Consider the following 24,140-nt stretch of genomic DNA (forward strand, 5'->3'; position numbering starts at 1 on the left):
AAAGAGAAAAGTTTTCAAAGGAGAGCAGAGAATGTGGCAGTTAATGCAACAGAGACCCCTCTTATGCAAGTGTTCTCAACCTCCTACCAGTAAGCAGAGACAAGCAGGCTCTCCCACCTCTTCATTACCAGGAATCATTTAACTTAATTGTCTACAATCTTCCACTCTCCTCATTTCAGAGTTAATGAAACAATACCAGACCAGCTGGAAAGAAGTACAGGAAAGTGAGTGAACAGAGCTTTGATTTGTCCCTGGAAGAGTGTCTTGACCCAGAAGATTAGTCCCTCTCCTCTTTCTGTCAAGATGGAAAACTGGCCAATGGCAAGGCTTTAAGAACATTCAAGCGAATGCCTGTCCTTTTTCAAAGCAGCGACAGTATTTTAGCCACTATCGACTGATTTTGGAACCATTTCTTTATATAAGCAGATAAACTTCTTCAAACAGTCATTTGCTGGTGATGATAAAGGCTTCAGCCATCTAAAATTCCCTTCAGATGAGAAATAAAGTTTTTACAGTATTATCACCATGATACCTAACTACTCCTATAGATACATCTAACAAGAATAACAGCTACACGGAATGTTGAAAAACTGCCTCAGTACCAGATATCAATACAATGCCTACACTCCACTGCTGTGTTCAGTAACTAAATAATAAACAAATCTGTCATTCATTAGCAAAAAGGTACAGTAGACTGAAAGCATGAACACTGCATTTGCCCAAAGCAGGAAACAGGGGAAAATGCAGTTGTATCACCTGGAAGAGTCTTACCAAATCCTTGTGATGAATTCAGAAATTTAAAAAAAAAAAAAATCCATTTGATGTATTTATACTACAATTTGCAATGTTATATGGATTTTGTTTCTCACACAAGACAAACATTAGTAGACAAAGACCTTAAAAGCCTACTTCACTGTTAACCATTTTAATAACCAATTCACTTTTAGCTACAAAAGTTAATGACAGATTATCTGCCAATGCTAGCGGAAACCAGCTGAGGTATACCAAACATGAATATAATTCACAATATGCGTGTTTGCAATCAACTAAAATTGTCTTTCATGTGACAATTTAGTTCTTCATAATTAACATTGAAGTGACAACTGTAAATGGAAAGACGAAAGATACAATCCCAGCTCTCTAACTATTGAAGATTTAGGTCTGTAATGAAAGCTAAAGCCTTTCATATGATAGGCTCATTTCAGCTAACAGACACAGAAGTGGTACTTCATTTGCATCTAACCCATGGAAACTAAAAATATTAATTAGGACAACTGTAAATAACAGAACTTAAACAAAAGGCTCAATATTTCTAAAATTTTAACTCTTGAAGTGCTACAATCTCAGGGGTGGCTTTGTGAGATAATGGTTCCAGAAATATTAACTTGAGGTGGAACACAGCTCTCTTATTTTTTTTATACTGCAGACTCTCTCCCAGAGAGTATTCATACTTGTTTGATGAAAATCAGTACATAACTTCTTATTCCTCAGAAGCCCTGAAGACATAACATTGCTAAATTGAAAACACAGATGGCTTTATTACTTCTTGTGCAATATTCTACAAAAAAATCTAATTACTCACAGACATGCAGCCCTACTGGTGATGAAAAGGCTGCACAAGCAATACTTCCACCTCACCAATGCTTCAGGGATTTTAAAAGGACATCAAGAAATCAAATTTAAAGAACTCAGATCAACTTTTGCAGCAGCTGTCAAGTTTGCAGTTAGTATCAAGGGGATAAAGAATGCATTTAATAAAAGAATACTAAGAAACAGTGAATATGGAACTTCAAATAAGAATTTTTACATTCAAGTTTTTTGAAGTAGATGTACATTAAATGGTTTCATTAAGTCACATACGAGCACACACACCTTGCTGCACCTTACTAAATCAGTCAGCCAAACTCTGTGAAGTCTTCCTCTCTTCCCCAAGGTAGGACAGATTTGTAAGTCCATTCTGGCATCACACAGAAGAGCTTCCAGACCACACCCCAAATCCTCTGTGTACACACACACAGACACTCATTTCAGTGAGATCAGTGCAATTTTTTTCCTGTATCACACACTTTGTGAGCTAAGGATGAGGCAGGATACTAAGGATTGCATAACAAAACCCTAGTGCCATTTGAGACTTTCCCAACACAAGAAGAAAGTTCCTACACCCCCCATGCTTTAAACCAACAGCCAGGATCACCCCAATGCCAATGGCAATGGCACCTGGCTTCTGGTACACAGGAAACAGGCTTTTCTGCTTTTAATGACACCTGCTCTTTGCACAACTCCTTCTGTATGAGGCTCCCCTTCCAGCCAGTTTCCTCGGTAATTTCACCAGATTTCTCAAAAGGTGGAGGGAAAATGGACACCCTGACAAATGATTCCTGCCAGGAAGCAACATCCACTTTCAAACAACCCATGTCAGAACTATCCACATGCTTTTTTTAAATGTACTATTTTCATTGCCTTTTCTGAAATTGATAACAGAGAGAGTAGTTATTTAACTAAAAGGTTCTGCAATAAATACCACTATGTGGTTTATTATGGCCACAGAAATATATTTTCTGTCTTAATCTTTAAAACTATGGCAATATGTGCAATCTTATCAATATTTGCTTATCTATTAAAGCAAATCTAAATATTTCTCTGGGAAGTGCATCACGTGTGATCAACATAAGGTAGTGAATAGTAGCTCACAAGCCACGTAGGTAAAAATGAACACAGAGCACCACTTAAAGCTTTGCAAAGCAGCAGAATACTTGGAAACAAATGAGGAGCTCAAAAAGAGAGACAACTCATATAACATGTATCAACAGTCTAATCAGCACTGACAGACTTTTTCTCACCACAGATATCTACTGAGAATGTTTGTTTTTTCAAAACGTGCAGCATATAAAAAGATACAGTGTTTGTTATTTCTGCCTGCTTCAATTTCTGACTGCTTCATGAAGCAGTCCATTACCATCTACAGTAAGCTGTTTTGGTTTCAAGTTTTGCTACATCAGGAAACTACAAATGCAGAGACTTCAATACATATGTATCTTGGAGTTGTAGTGCTTCATGGTTTGGTTTTTATTATTCAGAATAAAAAGACTCGGTCTTGACTTTACATCCTCCATGCTAATTGCTGTTGTCTAAAACTAAAGTATTTGTTTGAGTGAAGAAAGAAATCCATAGTACTGAAGAGGAGTTTAATCCATGCAAAGCCAACTGAGCTGAACTCATAAGCTACAATAGAGGCAGTCAAATCAAGAGAAAATAGGCAGAGAAAGGGATCAGATTTTACTAGATAACAGTGACTTCAAAGATATTCTTTCTTCTTCTGTCTCCTTCCTAATATCTCTTGTCTTAGATAACCCAAATCACCATTACAAAGTGCAAAATGATGAAGCAAACTAATCAAAGGAAAATGCCACCATATTAAGCAAGTTAAATGTAGAGACATCAAATACATGACTAAAATGTTCTGCAAATTTCTGAGATTGTTATTCTGCAGCAAACATCAGTATTTGAAGATTTTTCCGCTGAATGAAAAAGGCATCACAGCAGTTTTAAAAACTGTTACCTGTTCATATACACTACAATTATGTACTGCTGATTTACTCATCACATTAATTGTAATTAATGCTAATGTCAATAATTGATGCTAAAGCAGCAATGCTTTCAATACCAAGATAATGTGTATTTAAGATCATAATTTCTGCTCAAAGTGATGATATCACCTTCTCCTCTTGCAACATTATCCTCTGCTGTAATTCATTCAAAGTAAATGTTGTATGGCCAGGACTATTTGCTTAAAAGAACATTTTAATGTAGAGTCCTCTACAGGACTTTGCTGTTGTCAGGAATTTCCTGTTCAATAGCATACAAAACCACTTAACTGCTGAACTCAGCAGTCTGACTTGCTATTCCTAGCAGGAGTCATTACTGATGTGTATCTGAAACATACCTTACTTAACTCAGCTACGGTAAACATGAGACTGGGAAAAATTTTGAAAAATAGTCTGTGTTATCATAAAAATGCCAAAGCTATCAACTTAGCCAGAGAAATGTAGGTCAAAGCAGAGTACTCCTGAAAAGTGGACAAAGTTAATTTCTGTGACAGTGGAGTTACTGCCTTCCTTTTATGAAACTAAGTCCTAAGTTGATTAATGGAATGCTGCATATTTTTACATCACCCGAGGGCAGAAATGGCTTGCATTAGAGTGCCTGGAACTGCTTCATCGATTGATTAAAGAAATGAAGGTTGAGAGAACTGTCGACCAGAAAACACTTCTTGGAGATCATAGAATCTACTAAGGCCTAGAATAATATTTTGTTTGACTAGAAAGAAAAATTATCCTCACTTGTGTTAGTAATACTTGTGTTCTGTCCTCATTTTTATTCAGAATACAAAAATATAAGAATACCAGCCTGAAACTGAACTAAAATTTGGCAAATGTAAGGAATTTAAAGACTATTCCTTCTGAGACCACTATAAAACACTGAAAACTCCTTCAAGCAGGTACTTAGAGAGAGCTGATGTATTCTATGTCAGGAAAACCCTCATTTACAGTTTGCTGACAGAAGTGCCATCCACAAGACTCTGTGCTTAAGACAATTGCAAACACATGAAAGTGAATTCAATCTCTGTTCAGCCTTTCTGAAACTGGGTTACTTCCTAAGTTCTAAGCTATTTTTTCAAATCACAAGTTTGCATCTCTGGATAGTTGCAAGTCCAGCCTGTGTTAACGGCAAACATGAACATACATGTCTGACTTGTTATAAACCTCTGATTTCAGAGGCTATCTTCCTCTGATTTCTCACCTGCTCTGGCAATCTGAAGGTACACTTTGCTAGTGTGGTTGTATGAGTATTTCATTATATACTATACTAGTAGAAAACTAGTAAATAGCCAATATTATTAGTATTTTTTAAAAATGATAGAACAGTAAAGCTCCTGGGGGAAAGAAATGAAAAGTCTGTGTGGCAGAAAAGAAAACAATGCTCAGGCTACTGTATACTTTGCTTGCTGAGACACAGAAAATTCACCAGTCCTGGACTGATTTATAAACTGTTTAAGAGCTCCTTCTTGAACCTGAAGAAACCCAATTTTACACAGATTCACCACTTACCATAGAACAGATCTGTCAGTTCACAGATCACACTAGCTAACTAGGTTTCATATTAGCACTGAAGAATTGTTCTCAAGAACCACGGTGCATAAAATATGAAAGTAAAGTAAGTACAAATTCACAGTAATTTTAATTGATTTACAACAAAATTACTTTTTATCTAGATAACCAACTAATTATACATGAAACACAAATTCACATTCCCCTTTTATGCACTAAATTTGGCTACCCGTAATAATGTAACAGTGAAATAACAACAGGCAAAATCTATCACACATATAGAAACTCCAAACAATATTTCACGGCATGGAGCAGGTTTCTGTACCAGTGACATTATTTAGATTACAGTCTCCTATCTAACAAGAGATATTCCATACCTGCCATACAAGTATGTGACTATTTTCATATTAGTCCACAATCCAATAAAATGAAGTTTTCAAAAGACAGTCACTGGTGACATCTTGCTATCAACTGAAGGAACATAAATTGAAAAGACAGGTTCATTCTTTTGTGAGATCAACATAGTGGAAGGATTACCACAGGATTATCTCCAGGATAACTGACAGCCTACATGCAGCTCCAAAAAAGCCTTTAAAATTCATCATATGTTCAACATTCTTCTGGAAGAACACAAGTTTATTTTTATTCTTAAACAGGAAAGCAAAGGAGAAAAAGAACCCAAAAAAATCAAAACACAAGCAAATAATTCAACATTTCCTGCAGGTTCGAGAACTATAAAAACCACAGAACCACAGTGCAGCACTAATGAGCTTCACCCCTTTAATGACAAATCTTCTACCAAAATACAATGGTCCCGTCCCTCTGAGTGCTATGCTGAGAAAAACCACAAAGTCCATCATGCACGGATAAAAACTGAAGAGGGATAAAGGAGAGAGATGCCACCAGCACATAATCAGCCATCCTCACTGACAAATGCTACACAGTAGTCAAGAGAGATTAATTAAAGATTCTTTTGTTAAAGCTCAATCAGAGTGTTTCTGTACAGCAGAAAAAAATTATGAAATCCCTGCCACCTCCATCAGACATCTTTTTTAATTACTTCCTGATTTAGACTTTGATTGAGATGCAAACACTGACTTCTGTGCTTCATTCCATTTCCAATGTGCTTCACAAAACCAAGATAAATTTAGAATATCCTTTCAAGTTGAATGTGCTGCAGAAACACCATATCATCTGCAGTCTATATCTTCCAATATTTACTAGCCAAATTGTAACCCAAACTGTACCAAGAACCACATGTAATTTGCCATAAACTAGCACTAGGGTTGCATCTTCCTAATGCACTGAAGAACAGCATTAATGAAGACTTACAATGATGCTCTAATATACTAATTCTGTTGTAAACCAGCTTTATAGAGATTTTTTTTTTCTTTTATGGAGTTAGGATAGCAGAATGGATAAAATAGGTACCATAGAGGAAAAAGCTTAAAAAAGTATGTTTGAGTTCAACTGCTTCCAAGAGAACCTGAAGTCATAACTAGAACGAGAATCAAATTATTACATCAATAAAGGAAAATATGCATAAGCAAATATATAGAGCAGTTATAATTCATTCCAATAAAAAATTACTCTGGTGGGCAGCTCGAAGACTTGCTCTTGCCTCAGGCACAAACTGTAAATAAAGGCAACAGTACATTAAAAACTTACCACAAGTTAAATTACAGCAAAAAGTATGACTGCAGTAACTGCCCATATGTTAGTTCCTTCTCTTAGGCAAACATGAAGCTCCTTACTGTACCCCTCAAGGGTAAATTATAATTATCTTGTATTTATCATAGGGTAGGTTTATATACTTAGGCAACACCCATTGCAGCAAAACTTTGTGGTATATTAAGTTGAGTAATACCATCAGCTGAGATACACCTGACAATTTTTGTATGTCTAAAATATTATAAATGCAAAACTTGACTTATTAGTTTCTACTGCTACTACTCTTTTTTTATTATTTTCACAGAAGTAACAAAAGCAAATCCATTTTATGTCAAATAAGAACCAACAAGTGGCAGAATGTGTTACAGTTAAAAAGTATCTCCAAAGATATTTCTCAAGCTACACTTTGGAAGTGTTGACAAAGTGCTTTGACATCTGTGGTATTCTCCCACACATGCATATCCCTCTTTCCTTTAGCTGAAAATGTTAAACAATTTCATTTAGAAAACTTCATGCTGAAAATTTTGGCATTTTGGAAACAGAGATCACTGATCTCTAACATACACCTTAACTCAGTCACCTCCATTCCTCACAGAAGTTGACTGGTAGTCTTTGGAACCCACCACAAACATAGAACATTATTACAAACACTAAAAATTGAACTCCCCTTAACCAACACATGGTGACATTTCTGGAAAGCAAGCAGATTCTAGTTTGCAATAGTTCACTTTGGAATGAAGTATAACAGTGAAGAACCTGGCACAAGTGATTTATAAAGTAGCTCTCTTTCCATGGACCTCCTAAGACACAAATTCTTAGGCTCAGGATGAATTTCTAAGAACCACATCCCCTTTAGCACAGCTTATTCCTCTGGCACAGCTTTGAGAAGAAAGCTGCAAAAGACAAAAGTACTAGAGAACCTGCAGGATGAGGGGTTAGGTGAATACAAAAGCACCAAAGCTATTTATTAACATTCACCTCTCCTTACTCAATAGGCTGAGGCAGATCTCGTGACGTACTCCCTTAAGCTTCAGCACAATGAACAAAGCACCCAATTTGCTGTAGTACAGCAGCCTTACCTCCCCAAAGTGCTCCTTCCACACCCAGAAGATTTATCTAAATCCAGAAGATTTGTTTGTCATGTGGATTCCAAGATGCTTTCAGTTCTTCATAGTCTTCAGAAAGGAAATATTAAGAAGTATTCAAAATGCACCTTTTTATAACGAAAAGCATGGACAGTGGGATACAGCTCCATAGTCAGCTGCTCGGCTGCAAGGGCAACTGAACTTCACAGCAGACCTTTTTCACTCTGTCACCTTCCTGTGCTGTTTCTTACAGCTATTCTTGGTTTTACTCCAAACTGGGAGCATAGGAACTAGCCACAAAAAAATAAATGACCAGAGAAATTTCTATGAAGAACACAGAGTATGGAAATGCTTGAAGTAAGCAAAGCAAATACTATCCCTTGATTCACCAACAATACTTGAAATAAAAACATCAGCAAATGAAGTCAATATTAATTTCCTTAAATGTCCTGCCTCTGAAATACTGTAATACTTCTTAAGAATGGTTACTACATTGTAGGCAGAAGCAAAAGTCTTTTACTTTCACAAACATCAGTGTTTCTCAAAAGTAGACTTTTACAATTCCATAATGCATATTTCTGAAAAAAAGGATTACAAGTCAAATTTCACATCTAAATGAAAAGTCATAGCTCAGACTGATAACAAACTAACCTCATAATGATGAGCAGTATTTCTTATTTCCTTGAGAACCAAAGGTGAGTATAACTAAGACAGGAAGGCCTGCAGCTTCAGCCAAATCCATCCAGATTAGTGCAGACAAGGGCAGGCCTATGGCACGTTACAACAGAAACTTACAGTAAAACCTATCCCTTCTGTCATAAATAAGCCCCAAAACCAAAACCCTACCCATATTTTAAATACAACACCTCAAAACTGTAAGACTTGGCACTACTTACAAGTTACTGAACATTATATGGAAATGCACTCAGAGTATCCCTGTTCTCTAAAATCTAATATGAAGAATAAATCCTGAATAAAATACATTATGCAGCCATTTTTCTCATGTTTATTTACATGTTCTGCCATAACTTGGCAGAACCAATTGTACTGCTATAATAACACGCAAAGAGATAAACCAACACTTAAGATAGACTAAACTGTAAAGACAGGAGTTCATGTGCAAGAGAACATCCTTTGCCCGCACTGCAGGGCCAGTCAGGTGGGAGAAGATTACTACTACAAGTCACGTGTGACAGCTCAGACTTTTCATACACGAGACATTGGAGATTAAATATTGATTTTACATTATAGCTGTTCATTATCACTAGGAACACTCACTCCTTTTAGCTAAATTGTAGCCAATAATTTGATTAGTCATAACCCACAACGAAGACCAAATTACACAAAAAAATCCTGCAATAAGTTTTATAACATCTCTGCAACATCATGCTGCTTTCTTTAAATACTTAGCCACAGTTTATGCAAGCTTGGCACACTGAACGTGGGATGTACTTCAGCTACATCTCTTATGGCCTGTCCAATATTAAAAATGTGAGCTGGAGATATTTCTTTATAGAAAAGTTTCTCTAATATTCCCTAAAATTATGCCTTTTTTTTGCACCTTTCATAAGCATGAAGAAACATGAGAGATGATGCTTGGTTCACCAGAATTTCCTCTCAGCTGAAACTGCATTTGTAAATACATTTTGAAAAAGCCAAAACTCACATCTGGCATTGCCTATATTCAAACACTTGGCAGAAAGAATTTGTTAAAAAGTTCCATCTGTGCTTCTCCTATAGCATCTACATGCCATTCAGATAGCAAGAAACTTCATGGTGGGTTCCCATGATAGTCACAAGCAAGATGCACAGACCTTAGTTTTAGAGGCAACTAAGCATAAGCTACTCTTTGGAAGTAGCCTGGCATTTTTTCCTCCATTAGGCAGGAAGAAAACTGGGCCCAAATCTGTAACTGGAAACAGATTCTTTGTTCAGTTCTTTGCTTCAAAGGCCAGATTCTTCCCAGTGCCCTGGTTTCTCTCCTTTAAGGCATAAACTAGATCCTACTGTCTTGTCAGCTGCAATCACTTTCTCCAATTACAGGTGGGGCTGGGATCAACATCAGAGTCAGAAGAACCTACACACTCACCACCTTTGCACCTTGTGGTGTCAAAGTAGGGAGTTCTGGGCAAACCACAGAAAGGACTCAAAATGCTGCTGCACTGCACAAGGTAAGACCTTGCATCATTGCTGAGATACCTCTTTCCTTGTCTAATCCCAGTCACGGCATTATTCCATAGCAAGCAGCACGCTTGGATCAATATTTCCTGAAATTAGCAGCAACTAACAGTTTCTAAATGCATTTTGAAGTGCACCCTTACTGACTGCAGCAAAAGCAACCATTAGCTATGACTTGCATGCAGAATTCATCCAAGTAGCCATTTTTTGATAAGCAACTTATCCTGACCTGAGAAGACTGCTAAGGGATAGCTGTTAAAATATTAAACACAGCTGTTGAGAGAAGGCAACACAGTAGCAGTATTAAGCATCTAGTACACAGATGCAGTTACTGACAACTCTTAATCCTGACAGGCTGTGTGAGCTAGAAAACAGGTTTGCATCTTGGAACATTATGTAACAAAATTGGTGATAAGCTATAAAAAAAAAAAAGATGTCTTCCTCTTAATCTTGTTAATAAACCCTTACTTCCAGGAAAAAGCTGTAGTGCCCTACATATGTTTTAATCATCTTGTTTTCTAAGTCAAGGCCCTAGCAAAATAATGTATTTATTCAGCAGCTATGATTCTGATGAATCATTTCTTGCACCCAAAAATAATTCTAGGCATATGAGTGCTAAACTCATGACAGCTCAGCAGAACCTTGCACTGGAGAAGTGTGCAGCTGTTTTAACATGAGAATCACAAAGAACAACTTTCTCAGAGGAGCTAACTGCTCTAAGACCTTTTATGATGGGAGAGAACAGATCTGTCAGGACAACCCAGGAAGCAGAACAGTGACTACCTGCTCAAATAAAAAAATTTAAAAAGTCAGCATAATGGGCTTCCCCCACACTGTTCATCAGAGTGAAGGGCAGGAAGGCCAACCTTATGAAATCACTTCAAGCCATTAAGGTACTGATCAACAAGTTCATCTGCTGGAACTCTAGAGCTTGACACAAGACTAATCTCCTGTTCTTTCCTCACTAGGAAAACAGCTATAAAATAGCATTGCTTGGAGGAAAGAAGAGGGAAGACAGGACGTGGTTTTGCTTGGTTTTTGTTTGGTTTAAGGCATTTAGTACAAGCCTGCCACAGGAAGGAGGAACAAGGACTGATACGTAGAAACAACAGATAGCTACCCAAATGTCTGTCCTGGCATTTTGCCAGTTTGATATGACTCATACCAGCAATATTTTGATTAACAAGCTTTGGAAGGAGTTCAATATTTTATCCACTACAAGACCCATGACACATACTGTAAAAACACTGAAGTCTACTGTAGTTTGACAAGAAAGTATCAAACTGGTTTCTGGGTTTTGTCAAGTATGTTTCTGCAGAAGCCTCTTCACAGGCCTATTCATGCTACAATAGGATATGCTGCAAAAGGAGCAAAAAGAATAAAGTAGGCAAAAGCAATTTAAACCATTTCATAATGTTCTACACAAGGCTCTGTCCTAATCCCTTTCTCATTCTTTGGCTAAAAAGGCAATTAGAATAACCAGAGTAGAGAGGGCCCTCCTGTGAGCATAGACAATTCATTTCTTTCTGCAAATAAAACACTTCTGCAAAATTGATCACAAATAACTGCATTTGTCTTTACTACAACTGAAAACGTGACTTTATAAATAAAGGTAGCCAAGTTGATATTCAGCAACCCAGCTATGAAAGACACAACATCAAGCAAGACATGGCGATGTTTCTGCCTGTGGGCAACAGTCAGTTCTCAACACTTCCCTTGTGCTGTTCCAGCAAACCCCACATAAGTATATTGATTTGTTAAAGTGTTATGATCACATATCCATGTGGCACCAGAAGGTCAGTAGTTTTTCTTCATAAATACATTTTCTCAGATGATTAACAGCAGCGGTTCAAACAAAAGAGAACCATGCTGCCTGCAAAGAAGCACCTTTCATCCCTGCCCAGTGCAAGTTTTGCCACTAAAATACCAACATACAAATGGCTGATCCAGCATTCACTATGATGATGGAAACTCTTCTTAGCCAATGACTATAGAAAGACAGCTTAAGTCGCTCCAACCATGGCCTCCTAAGGTAAAGTAGCTGCTGACAGGTAAAGCATCCGCTCCGTTTGCAGTCTGCTCTGTTTACAGCTGATCAGCACCGAGCCCTTCCTATGCCTGAATCCTTCTGACCTTCTAATTTGCCTCCCTTTGCACCCACTCTGAATGTGAGAATCAGAACAGCCATTTTTTAACCTGTCCACATGGCTGAAACACAACAGATCAGGAACATCTACCACAATAAGGTGATCTACCAATTATTTTCTGTGAAATTATAATTTCACTTATTTAAAACACCTTGACTTCTCAGCATTCCTGACCTAAAACACATGGATACGTGTGTTTATAAATACATTAGGAACTGTAAAAACAAAACCAAAGGGCAACTTGATTTTGTCCACAGTGGAAGAGAATTAACAGTGGCATATTTAGACAGTCTTGAAAACTGAATCAGCAAGCAACAAATACAAGACAGCAAACACTTTTACACATCTGGTTATATATAAAGGCCACAAGCATTTGGGCTTGGAAGCTCTTATTGTCTCTCCTCTGTCATTTCTTTCAAAAAAATAAATAATTTAAAAAAAGAGGACACAGTCCTTCCTAAACTGCAGACAACAAAGATGTTATGCACAGCAAAATATTAAAATATTAGATGTTTAATGCTCAACACAGTCCAGTCTTTTCCACTGCTGACATTCTGCAGCTGCATGCAGTCTGAAATTCAAGATTAATAAATCTGTACATGAGGAAACAAGTCATTAGCATGTCCAGTCAACTTCCTCAAAAAGCCAAGTCTGGTTCTGAGTGTCCCAGGAGTCCAGAGACAGCCTGCAGAGCTTCAGTGACAGAAGGAATGTACACAAGGTTGTCCTGAGCATACACACCAAGAAATTCAAATTAACCACCTTCCTAGTTACACCAGATCTGCCTTGTTTGTCTAGTTCAACTGATTCACAGTAAACTCAGCCCATGCATTTGCAAGTCTGTGTTATAATTTTAGCCACAATGGCTCTGGGTGACTACACTAACACAGGGGTAAATAAAAACATAACACTACTGCCAAAGACAACAACAAACACATAATCAAACCAGAAAGATAATGGGTGAACAAGTGTCAAAGAACAGTAAATATTATTAATCTCATATCAGGTTGAAAGCCATAGCAAAAAAAGAAACTAAAATGATACGAAGCAGTAAGGCATAACAAACCAACCACTCTACTCACTAAACATGTACACATGTTTATCTTATTGTTATCGTACCAGCTGTAGCCAACTAATTTTTTTTTTCACAAAATGTACAAGATCAAACTGTCTGATAACAGCAGGAGATATAATTGTGAGAAAGACTTAAATTAGAGAACCACTGCAAAAAATCCTCACTGCAGAGAAATTCAAAACAGCTCTGCAGCAGAAAATGCAGATCACCAGTATGGCTTTTCTCCATACATTATGTCATTTTGTTTACAGAATATGAAAAAATTAGTTAACATGTAAACCCAGCAATATTATAAAAAACATTGGAATGTTAGTTCTAAAACATTTGCTATTTTACCACCTTAAAAATATTTATTAGAAGTAAAGATAAGCTTCTCTTCTTGTAGTATGCTAGTTAACTGTTCAGCTGCCATTAGAAAAGCAAAGTTGAAGTTATCAACCACTCACAGTTTTTTAGCTTTCATTACCCTCCTGATACAGTGGAAATCTATCATATATTCCTTTAAGCATTTCTTGATCTTTAGAAATAATTGTTACCAATAGGAATAATACAGAGAGAGATATGTGAAAGAGCTACTTAAATCTTGGTGGGGAAAAGCACCCAAAAATAACACAATGATATGAAGAATTATACAGAAACCCTATTTTAAGAAAGTATCACATGCAAAAGCTTCAACAGTTCCATTTAAAGTCTAATGCTGACACAAATTAATTACAGGAATAAAAAAAAAATTAAAAACCATACCTTTAGATATAGCTTGGTTTTGAATTTGTTAAAAGACGTCTAAAAGTCTAACGTATAATATATTAATATATATATGCCAGCTTTTTTATCTTAAAGATTACAGAGCCTTAAAGAGTTTCACTTCTAAAGTGAAACTACATGGTAAACTTTGCCAGTTGATAACATTCTAAATACAAACACAATAGAGCCAAGAACATCAAAGGAAATCTAATCTCTTTTCTTACATGTTGAAAAAATCTAATCTATAGCAAGATCATGTAATTTTCTTATATATTTTCAATCACACAGGAAGACATAAAGGTGTGCTGTAAACGAAGCAACCAAAACCCACCAGAGTAGCCTGATTTAAAAAAAGGAAAATAAAAAAGATCATAGCTTTTAAGTCAGAAGTAAGCTTTGAATTTCACTTGCAATTTTAGTGTCATTGAAACTACTTAAATTCATATTTTAAATAACAGCTGAATTTCAGAACTGCTTTGTCACTACAGCTCCTTATACAGCAGCACTTTAACATAAATACTTGCAAAAGGCATAACTTTGTAAGAAGACAAAAGTCATATATACTTGAAACACACCTACCTTCCCAGTGTTTTAGCTGTCTTCTCACACCAGCTTTCTACTTGTGAAATTAAGTGTCATGAAAATTAGGTGTAATGAAAAACTTCAGTAGCACAATGAAAAAACACAAACACCAGCAGAAATTTTCTCTATCTAGGCTTTCCAGTCAATTTTCTGTGTGCATGCCTTTCATCTTTGCTCCTCCTCCTCCCACTGTAAATCTATTGTATAGAACAGGCAAGATGCCCCAGAGCACTTCCCAGATGTGCTATGCTTGCTCCAGTCATGGTACAAAAAGCCAGAGAGAGCTCACACACTCACCCTCTTTAAGCTGTTTCGAGAATCTCTTGGCTGTGTTGTGAAAAATTACCAGAGTAATCAGAACAACCTATGGTACAACAAACAGTCAAAAAAAAAATTCTGTGTTCCATGCTCATGCAGTTGTTTCTCCCTGCAGCAAGCTTGCACTACCAACCCAAGCAAGAACTTGCACAGCATGCTAAAATTGAAGTAGGCCTATGCTGCAAGACACATTTCTTGCTCCTAATATTCCAGGTGAGAGAGTTTCAATTGCACGTGGTATATATGCCTAGTTTTCTGTTGAGTTCAGTCATCTTCCTGCTCTGTTGACTTCGGCTTGATAATAAATGAAACAGATGATGTCTGAGATAAAAGTAGCACAGTAAGAGAATGTACATTTGCCAACCATAGATAGAGACTCCAGAGCATTCTGAATAATAAATAACTATGTGTTCAAAGAAGGTAGTAAAAAATCAGGCATAATAATTCAAGGAAATATTGTTGAAACTAGAAAGAGAAATACTGCATCTACCAATTCAGGTCTCTATCGGTAGTCCCCTTGTCACATACCGAATTTCCTCAGCTACCTTGTGAACAAGTTCCATCTGTTTTCTTCTGGATTATTTCTGTTTGCCATCATTTTGTACACAGACTACTGAAAGCAAAGTTAAGTTATCTCAACACAATGGACAACACATCCCATTGACTGCTTCGGGGGAAAGAGATGGGTTGAACTTCTTCACTTTCAGATGTCTGCATGTAGAGAAATTTTTGAATAAAAAGATGGAACTGACTACAGCAGGGAAAAAATTCTCTTAACATAAACTTCTGCTTTCGTTACGTCAAACACTACTTAGCCTCTACCCAGGAGATATACATAGGTGATTTAGAGACCATTTCTGTGGTTTAATCTCGGATAGACTAAATACAAAAATTAATTACTACTCAGTAATTGAATTCATGTGGAGGAGTTTGAATATTTCTTGCCTCTGTGACAGGAATGATTATTAATGCACAGAACACCACAAAAATGCTGTGTTCTCACGTTTCCTCCAAAGCCAATTTGTAATAATCAAAATACACCACTATTTTAAATCCTGTTTTTATCCTTACCTCAGCCTTTCCTCTTCTTTCTTACGAAGGCTGAAATCTCTCTGAACCACCTGGAGCACATGCTCTGCTTCTTCATCGGTCAAGCCAGAAAGGTCCAGTTTTCTCCCCATTCTACACTGGGTCCTGGATATGAATAACTATAACGAATATCTGAAATCAGAAAAAGAAAATAAAATAGAGAAATAAATTGAAAGCACTCATAGTTTTCATAAGTGTGTGGAGATCACAGGCACAAAAAGAAAGTTGCTGCCATAAACATCAGAAAAGAAAACATTTGAATCTTTTTGGCTGGAAAACACCTTTTACACTGAGTCCAACCACCAACCCAGCACTGCCCAGTCCACCATTAAACTGTGTCCCTAGGTGCCACACCTGCACATCTTTTAAATACCTTCAGGAATGGCAACTCAACCTGTTCAATGTTTGACAAACCTTTCAGTGATGGAATCACATCCAAAATCCCATCTAAACTTCCCTCGTACAACTTGAAGGATTAATTTCAGAATTATTTTGCAGGTTCCACGCACTGAAAGCAATCACTCCTCATTCAAACATAAATGAAAAAGATAAATTATTTGGGATAATAAGAGATGCTGAGGACAGACCTCAGTGTTGCTCTCAAAAAGGAACATGTTTAACTAAGTCAGGTCAAATCAGGTTTATACATTTCTTAAGATTTTATAAAACTGCTTGCAGTGCAATCCCTGCCACTGTGTATGAACAGAGAACATATTCTGCTGTAACACTCAAAAATGTTTTATATTGCCAACTAAGAAATCGGGAATTATTTTAAAGCACCATTTAAAAAAGTAAGCACATAAATTTTAAATGGATTTCCCAGAGTGACTGAAAAGATTTAGATGTCACTATCTATATTTGGATGTCACCACTATAAGGTTGGAGGAGAAAAAGAAGTAGTTAATATTATGTGTGAATTGAAGGTACTATTAAGTTTGAACTAGAGCTTGGTCCATTAAGTTTCACTAATGAAATTTGTTCTAATTTATTTTCTCATGACTTTTACTCATTTAATTGAATTCTCATAAATTCAGCTCTCAGTATTAACTTGCATCACTTGATTTATGCAATTATTTGGGCCATCACAGAGGTGTTAATCTCCACGTTGTGTTACAGCTTCAGAAGCATAAGACAGTCTTTGCATCTTTGTTGTGAGCCCCCAGCAACGTACATAATAACCATGAACACACTACAGTTCCTACACAGTACACAAGAGGTGACTATTACTGAATCTTCATCCATGGTGAGTGGCAAGTGGATGAGGCTATGTAAAGCATCTAAGCTGGTTCTGGCTCAAAAAAACCCCACACCTCTAAGGAAAACTGCTAAGGCATACAATTAAGTGCTCCAAGTACTACTGCAAGTAGAAGCATGGGAGAAAAAGTCAGTTTTATTTTCTCAACATTTCTTTTGCTACTCAGATAATGATGGGATGCGGTTGGTTGGGTTTTGCTTGGTTTTTTTTTTTTTGTTGGTTTGGTGGAGGTTTTTTTAGTACAATATTTACCTTCCTACAATCATCTGATTACCCTTCTTCAAACAAGAAAAACACACACACAAAAGGAGGGAACTGCTTATTTTTTGGTTAGGCTGTTTTGGTTAAGCTATTCATGAAGTTTATTCTAAACTCCTTGCTCAAGAAAACAACTCTTCACCAAAACCAAGCTGATACTATACAAACTTAGGTAGAATCAAGATGACAAGATGCCTCCAACAAGATATATATGTTCCTCATACAGATGAAAAAAAAGGTCACAATGTTCTGGCTTGACTCTGAATCTACTAAGGAAGATGACAATGAGTATTTAATAATGGCTATAAAAATTTGTTTCTAAAAAAATTGATTTGCATAGAAGACAAGTGCCAAAGAAACAAAGGACTGTGTGTAGTCTTCATTAATCTCACTTGCAAGACCAAGAATATACATTAAAATTAAAGATTGGCTAAAACATAGCGAGGAACAACTGGCAAGATGGTTTTTTTTCAATGCCACACGTGCATAAATCTTCTCAAAATTTTCAATGGAATATTAAGATTTTCCTCTTATAAGAACCTTTTTCCCTTACTTTCCTCTTATAAGAACCGTTTTCCTTTACCTTCCTTTCCTCTCGTAAGAACCTACAGTCCTTACACCAAAACCTCATTGAGCGCTGGCAAGGAAAAGAAAAGGGTTTGCTGAGGTAACACTTGGGTTGAAGCTCAAAGACAGAGCATGAAATGCCCTGGGACACATCCTTCCCTTCAGGCTTAGGGATAGCTGCTCAGCTCTTCCCAAAGAAAGCAATTGAGTGCAAAGGCACCTATGCCTTTCTAAAAGCATGGAAGGGCTTCACTACAGGAGAGCCACATCCATGGGGAAGTAAGCAAGGCTTTTCCAAGTAACGTTTTTTATGCATATACACTTTAGGGAAAATATAAGATGCACAGTAAAATGAAATAAAACCTTTTTAAGCAATTCCTGGAGCCAGTAGAGACACCTGCATGCTAGGGCTACAGTCTTCTGAGACACGAGATGACGAAGGCAACTGGAATTTCATCTTTGATCTCCCAGTATCATAAGCATGAAGTCAACAACTGTAATTAACACTTTCATAATAAGTTCTCCCTTCAGGTCTTCATCAAAACCCTTTTGAAAATTGTTTAAAAACCAATAATGTTTTTCCACAGATGCAAACTGGTCCACCAGTAAAGAAAATTGTCCCTTTGATTCAGCTGCCAGTGCTGATTGTGGCCATGTATTAGAAAGGGGAAGCTTACCCCTAAGTTTGGGAATAAGTGGGCAGCCCCACCACTTCTGATTTTCTGGGGCTGGCTAAGACTTCATTTCAAGTATACACGCTTTAAAATCAAAACCAACTTTAACTTTAGATTTTCATGTGGTTTAGTTCTCTATGGTATTCTCAGTTTGCATTCCAATACCACATTAACCTCTAAGGAATGCTGTGTGTTTTACTAGGAAATAATTTTTCATCACATTACTAAATCACCTCTGATCTGGGAGTATCACAGCACTTTATAAATATTTATGAACAATTCTCAATTGTCCTTTCTGTGGTAGATCCAGATTATGCATTTCAGAAATACACAATGGCAAGTCCTCTAGAGAAAATGTAACAAGTTACACTTAAAACTACCTTAAAACACACAAAATAGCTTCTAAGCCTAAAATAACTTCTGGCCTGAATTAAAATAACTTACATGAGGCTGTTCAGATGATTGCCTTCATGAGTACTTCTTTGGTAAATCTCAAACTGAATACAAAATCTAAGATCTCACAGGCCTTACAAGGAATAATATCACTCCTTGGAAAACTTTTGCTCAACAAATTAAAACACTGTAACAGAAAAGCCTAGGCTTACAAGACACGATTGGGTACTGTTTGAGTAATACTCTAATCTTCACATTTCTTACAGTCTATTTTAAAATCTAATTAAAACTTCCACATTTAAAACCTTTCTTGAGTTTAACCTCAAAAACAAAACCAAACCCCAGCAAAAAGGAAAACAAGCAAATGAAATGCTTTTCAAGAACTGCAAGCAATTGATGGTTTTAACACACACAAAGGCATCAAACAAGAAATAAAGGCAAGTAGTGCATTTCCTACTCACCCATATAACAGCTAAGCTGTTTAGACTTGGAGTCTCAGCAGATGATTAGCATTACTGGGAGGGTGGGATGAAAAAAAAAGTTTTTTGGGCTAAGTGACAACTAATATTTAAGACAGATTCTCGGCTTGACAAAGAACCACATTATAAAGTTAATTATACAAGTGGCCACACTGAATATTGTACAACACAGACCTCTTAGTTTTATGCTGTAGCAAAGCAATCAGCACTAGTGAGGCTGCATCTCGAGTCCTGTGTCCAGTTTGGGCTTTCCCAGGACTAGAAAGATACTTATGGCCACAGCGATGGTTAGGGGACTGGAGCGTCTTTCGCAGGCAGTGATGCTCGGAGTACTAGGACAGCTCAGCCTGGAGAAGAGAAGGCTTGGGGAGTATATACAGTGGGTATCTGGAAAAGAGCTCTCCAAACAAGAATATCCTACAATTCTTTCCGTTTCTGAGCACATATTTATTCAAGATTTCACTGGCTGACACAACACAGTATAAGTTTTGCTCCAAAATGCTGTTGATTTGCATTGATGAAATGTAACACCTGAGGAACCAAGACCACAAACTCTTTCAACCCAGTCATTTGCAACTGAAATATTTCATATACAATACCTTTCCCCCACATAGTCTCAGCTTTAGAGTCACCAAACTCTTCATCAGAACTGTTCTACTCTGTTTTGCTACTCTACTGCTTCAAAAATTTCCAGGTAGAAAATCAAGAAGAAACCTATTAGCAATTATATCTTTGCTTCTGTCACCAACAAGCTCATCTTGCCTCCTTTAGCAGTCTGTCAGGACCCAAATAATACTGCTCAATCTTTCTTGTCGTTCTTTCCAGAATTCTTTTAGTACTATAAGAAATTCCTTGTATAATCTTACTGGTGAACATTTTCCCCTTTTAAATCATACAAGATAGTCACCTCTCTAAGACAGAGAGGAAGACAAGCACTTTGTCCTCAACAGAGCTCCTTCACCATCCTTGTATTTTAAAAAGTTTTGTTTACTGAATTGTCCAAAAGAAGTTTCCACTTTGCTCATGTGAGGTCATTATCATAATTTTTGAAAGCAAATATCACAATACTGTGACATAATGTCACACACTTCATTTGACAAATATAAGGTAATAGTGCTATGAGTTATGTCAACACACTTGAATAAAACAGACTTCAGCCATAAGCCAACATTTTAAAAACATCACTGTCCAAAGTAATTTCTACTACAGCTAGCACATTGTTAAGTCTGAAATGAGGCATAATTAACTCTGGCCACAGATTTGTTAATCTTTTTTAAACTCCAAGAATGTCTAGAAGCTTGAGCAAAAAACACTGAGTAATCTTCTCTTTACACTCAAAATGAACAAATGTCTCAAAATAAGAAAAGGGAAAATATACTTGTCAGAAATAAAAGGCCACCTCTCTGATTGAAACATTAAATACAACCCACCTGACTTCAACATGGGAGTGACTTGTATCTGGTGTATCACTTTTTAAATGAGATGTAAGATCAAGATCTCAAAGACTATGTTATTCTTTGTACCCACACTGATTTTAAACTGAGTTTTACTGCACATATATCCTGGTCTACCACCAAAGCAAAACAAAAATTATCTTGCTTTCAGCCTTGGACTAATTTTATGAGAGATTTGCAAGCAGCAAAACAAATGGCTGGCAAGCTCCTGAGCAAAGTTACATTTGTTTCACTGGGGTGCGTGAGGGGTAAAGCAGCAGGTTTTAAAACATGAAGTTCATTCAGTTCCTTCAGGGAGAAATGTTTCTTATTAATGCAAGCTATTACAATACTTGTATGTACATTTATCTAAAAGATTGCTGAAACATACCATAATGGGTGAAACTGTAAACCTTACAGGTCAAAGGTTAGTACTGCACGGTTTTAAATTTTAAGCTATTTAGGAAATAAACAGGAGTTTCACACTCTTCTTCTTACTTTTGTATTTTATGTTATTTTAAGTACTGAATATGAAACAGCAGAATTTCCTGGTGACACCTGGGATAGAGCTCATTTTCTTCTTAGTGGCTGGTGGGGTTAAACCACAACACAGAATTAAAAATATTAGTGAAGTCACATTCCATTCAAGAAAGAATGGCATCTCTCATATAAGGATAGCACTCTCCTAAAGGCAGAACACAGCACATAAAAGTGTTTCAAAAAAAATGGAACCTATTTTATTTAAATAGAAAAAAAAAATAGAAAATACTAAAGGTTTCACTGTAGAACCTAATTTGTCATCTAACTCTGATGGTTCAAAAAAAAGTGACATTAAAAAAAGAATCTGTATAACAACTAATGACCATTTTATACTTATGTATCAGGCCTACAACTAATACACAAGTACAAATCGCACTGGAGATTCAAAATGTGATACAAAAGCTAAATTGATGGACCAGAATAACCTTCTCACTGGTAGAACTGAACTAGAGTCAAGTCTTATCAAAAATCCCCGCAGCTGCTAAAGATCATAGCTTATCTGGCATATACTGATTTCACATATTTCATATGCAAGTGGATTTCTAGTTAGTGTATATTTTCATTTTACTTCAGTCTCCTCTTCCATTGTTTATGCTGAATTTAGGCAGATCATGTTCAGCTCTATTTTCTCTATTTAATAGCAACTGTCTTATGGAAGAGTGCGTAAAGATGATGGGTCTGACAATATTCTGAGTGTGCGAGACTGACTATCACTCTTCCAGAAATGACGAAGACAGCTTGGAGAAAAAGACAAAATTGGAGCAGTAATGTGCTGACATACAATTGTATCTTGGATGATTTGCCTCTTCTCCATGTGCCTTCAATCTAAAGCATGAAATCCATCTCATTACTGTAATGGACTGTCAACCAACTCCAGAGTGAATCATCACAGGCCAGCAAGAAAGCCAGCATGTGCACTTAGGGAATGCAACTGATCCCAAACAGTCCAACACAACCAGAAATTTGCACATCTGTAAGCACAAGACTGCAGGGGCTTCCCTTTGAATGCCTAACCTGCAAAGTGGGGCTCAGAGCTTAATTCTATATGCCTGGACTCCCTGCACAGAGAGAGCAGCAGGCACCAAACTGAGTTATGCCTCTTCCACCTTTGCATCAAAACACAAACCAGAACACACCTGGCAAATCAGGCTTCACACTGTACCTGCTAAGCTTGAGTCAGCATGAAGAGAATACAAAACAAAAAGCTCGTTTGTACTCCTGCCTCCCCTCAGCGTCAGCTCAAGAATGAGGACTGCAAAAATGCATTCACCCACCTGTGCTGCATTACACATGCCACAATTTTTCCTGAGACACCTGTAGTCCCAGCATTTCACAATCAATGGCCCTCAAACAAGCCACATGGATTGAAGGGAGATGAAAGAAACAGTGAATACTTCTTGGTTCCTTCAAAGAATTGCAGGGTTTCTCTCTTATTCTAAGAGGCAGACAGATAAGTGAGCACTCACTTTACCAGTATAAATACATGCAAATACCAGTCTAATACTGGCACCCAGAAAAACTCAGGTCAGATGCCATATTAACTCTGGGAAGGCTCAATTGTTTATCTCCATCCTTGTGGAGGACAAGTGAGAGGAGCCCTCATCAATGCCTGTAAGTATCTGAAGGTGTGGGGGGAGGATGCCAAGAGGATGTTTCCAGGCTTGTAGCGGTGGTGCCAAACAACAGCACAATAGGCAAAGGCCAGAGACTGATGCTCAGAAGTTCCACCTGAACACGAGGAAGAGCTTCTTCAAGCAGGTGATCACACACTAGAACAGGCTGCCCAGACAGGTTGTGCCATCTCCCTCACCAGGAATACTCAAAAACAACCTGGACGCAAACCTGCACCATGTGCTCTAAGGTGGCCCAGCTTCAGCAGGGACACTGGACCAGATGACCAGATAGTCCCTTCCAACTTGACCCATTCTGGATACTACTGTGCAGATCCCTATTTCAGATGCCAACATCCTGTTTTCCTGTATGACCTGAAGCAATTGAACGATACAGAAGGTCCCCTGCCATACAAGCTGTGGAGCAGCACATGACAAGTATGTGTATCAAAGTTAAATGCCTTCCCCTATACACAGCAGTCGCTATTTGTCAGAACAACTAGAGATAACATTCAATAAACTAACCAAGAAAATAGGTCCACTAAGATAAGTTCTTCAACTCCACAATGCCAAAGCATCACTATTGACTTAAGTCGTGATAAGGCTTCTCATCTAAGTTATTAACATCTTTAATATGAAAAAAAAAATTGAGAGAAAAGGTGAAGCTTTTGTCTAAAGTCAAACAGCTCTGGAAGCACTACACATTTTGCATCTGTGTTTAATTCTGCATTTCAATAATACAGGCAAAAGAGTTATGATAAATTAAGAAACTCATCATAACTTGAAAGCCATATTGTGATTAATCCTTGCAAGCTACAAAAGCAAACAATTAAGTGTGGATTGCTTGACTGCCACTAAAACATCCATAACATAAAATCCAACCAATACACAAACATACCACAGGCATACTTAAAATATCCTATACAGTAAAATC

The 24,140-nt window shown here is 37.2% G+C and overlaps 1 protein-coding gene across 3 annotated transcripts in view; it reads right to left on the minus strand.

Moving 5' to 3' along the window:
- Nucleotides 1-16,131, minus strand: part of MYRIP (myosin VIIA and Rab interacting protein) — a 190,641-nt gene extending 174,510 nt beyond the window's left edge. For 2 of the 3 annotated variants that reach the window (XM_031059421.1, XM_014308202.2), the window contains exon 1: nucleotides 15,980-16,131. In XM_031059421.1, the coding sequence (XP_030915281.1) occupies nucleotides 15,980-16,089 (110 nt within the window). In that variant the 5' untranslated portion in view covers nucleotides 16,090-16,131. The remainder of the gene's footprint in view (nucleotides 1-15,979) is intronic. The other variant, XM_005423931.2, reaches the window with a different exon arrangement.
- Between the last annotated feature and the right edge of the window lie 8,009 nt (nucleotides 16,132-24,140).

This window comes from Geospiza fortis, unplaced genomic scaffold, assembly GCF_000277835.1.
Source record: "Geospiza fortis unplaced genomic scaffold, GeoFor_1.0 scaffold346, whole genome shotgun sequence".
Classification (NCBI taxonomy): Eukaryota; Metazoa; Chordata; class Aves; order Passeriformes; family Thraupidae; genus Geospiza; species Geospiza fortis.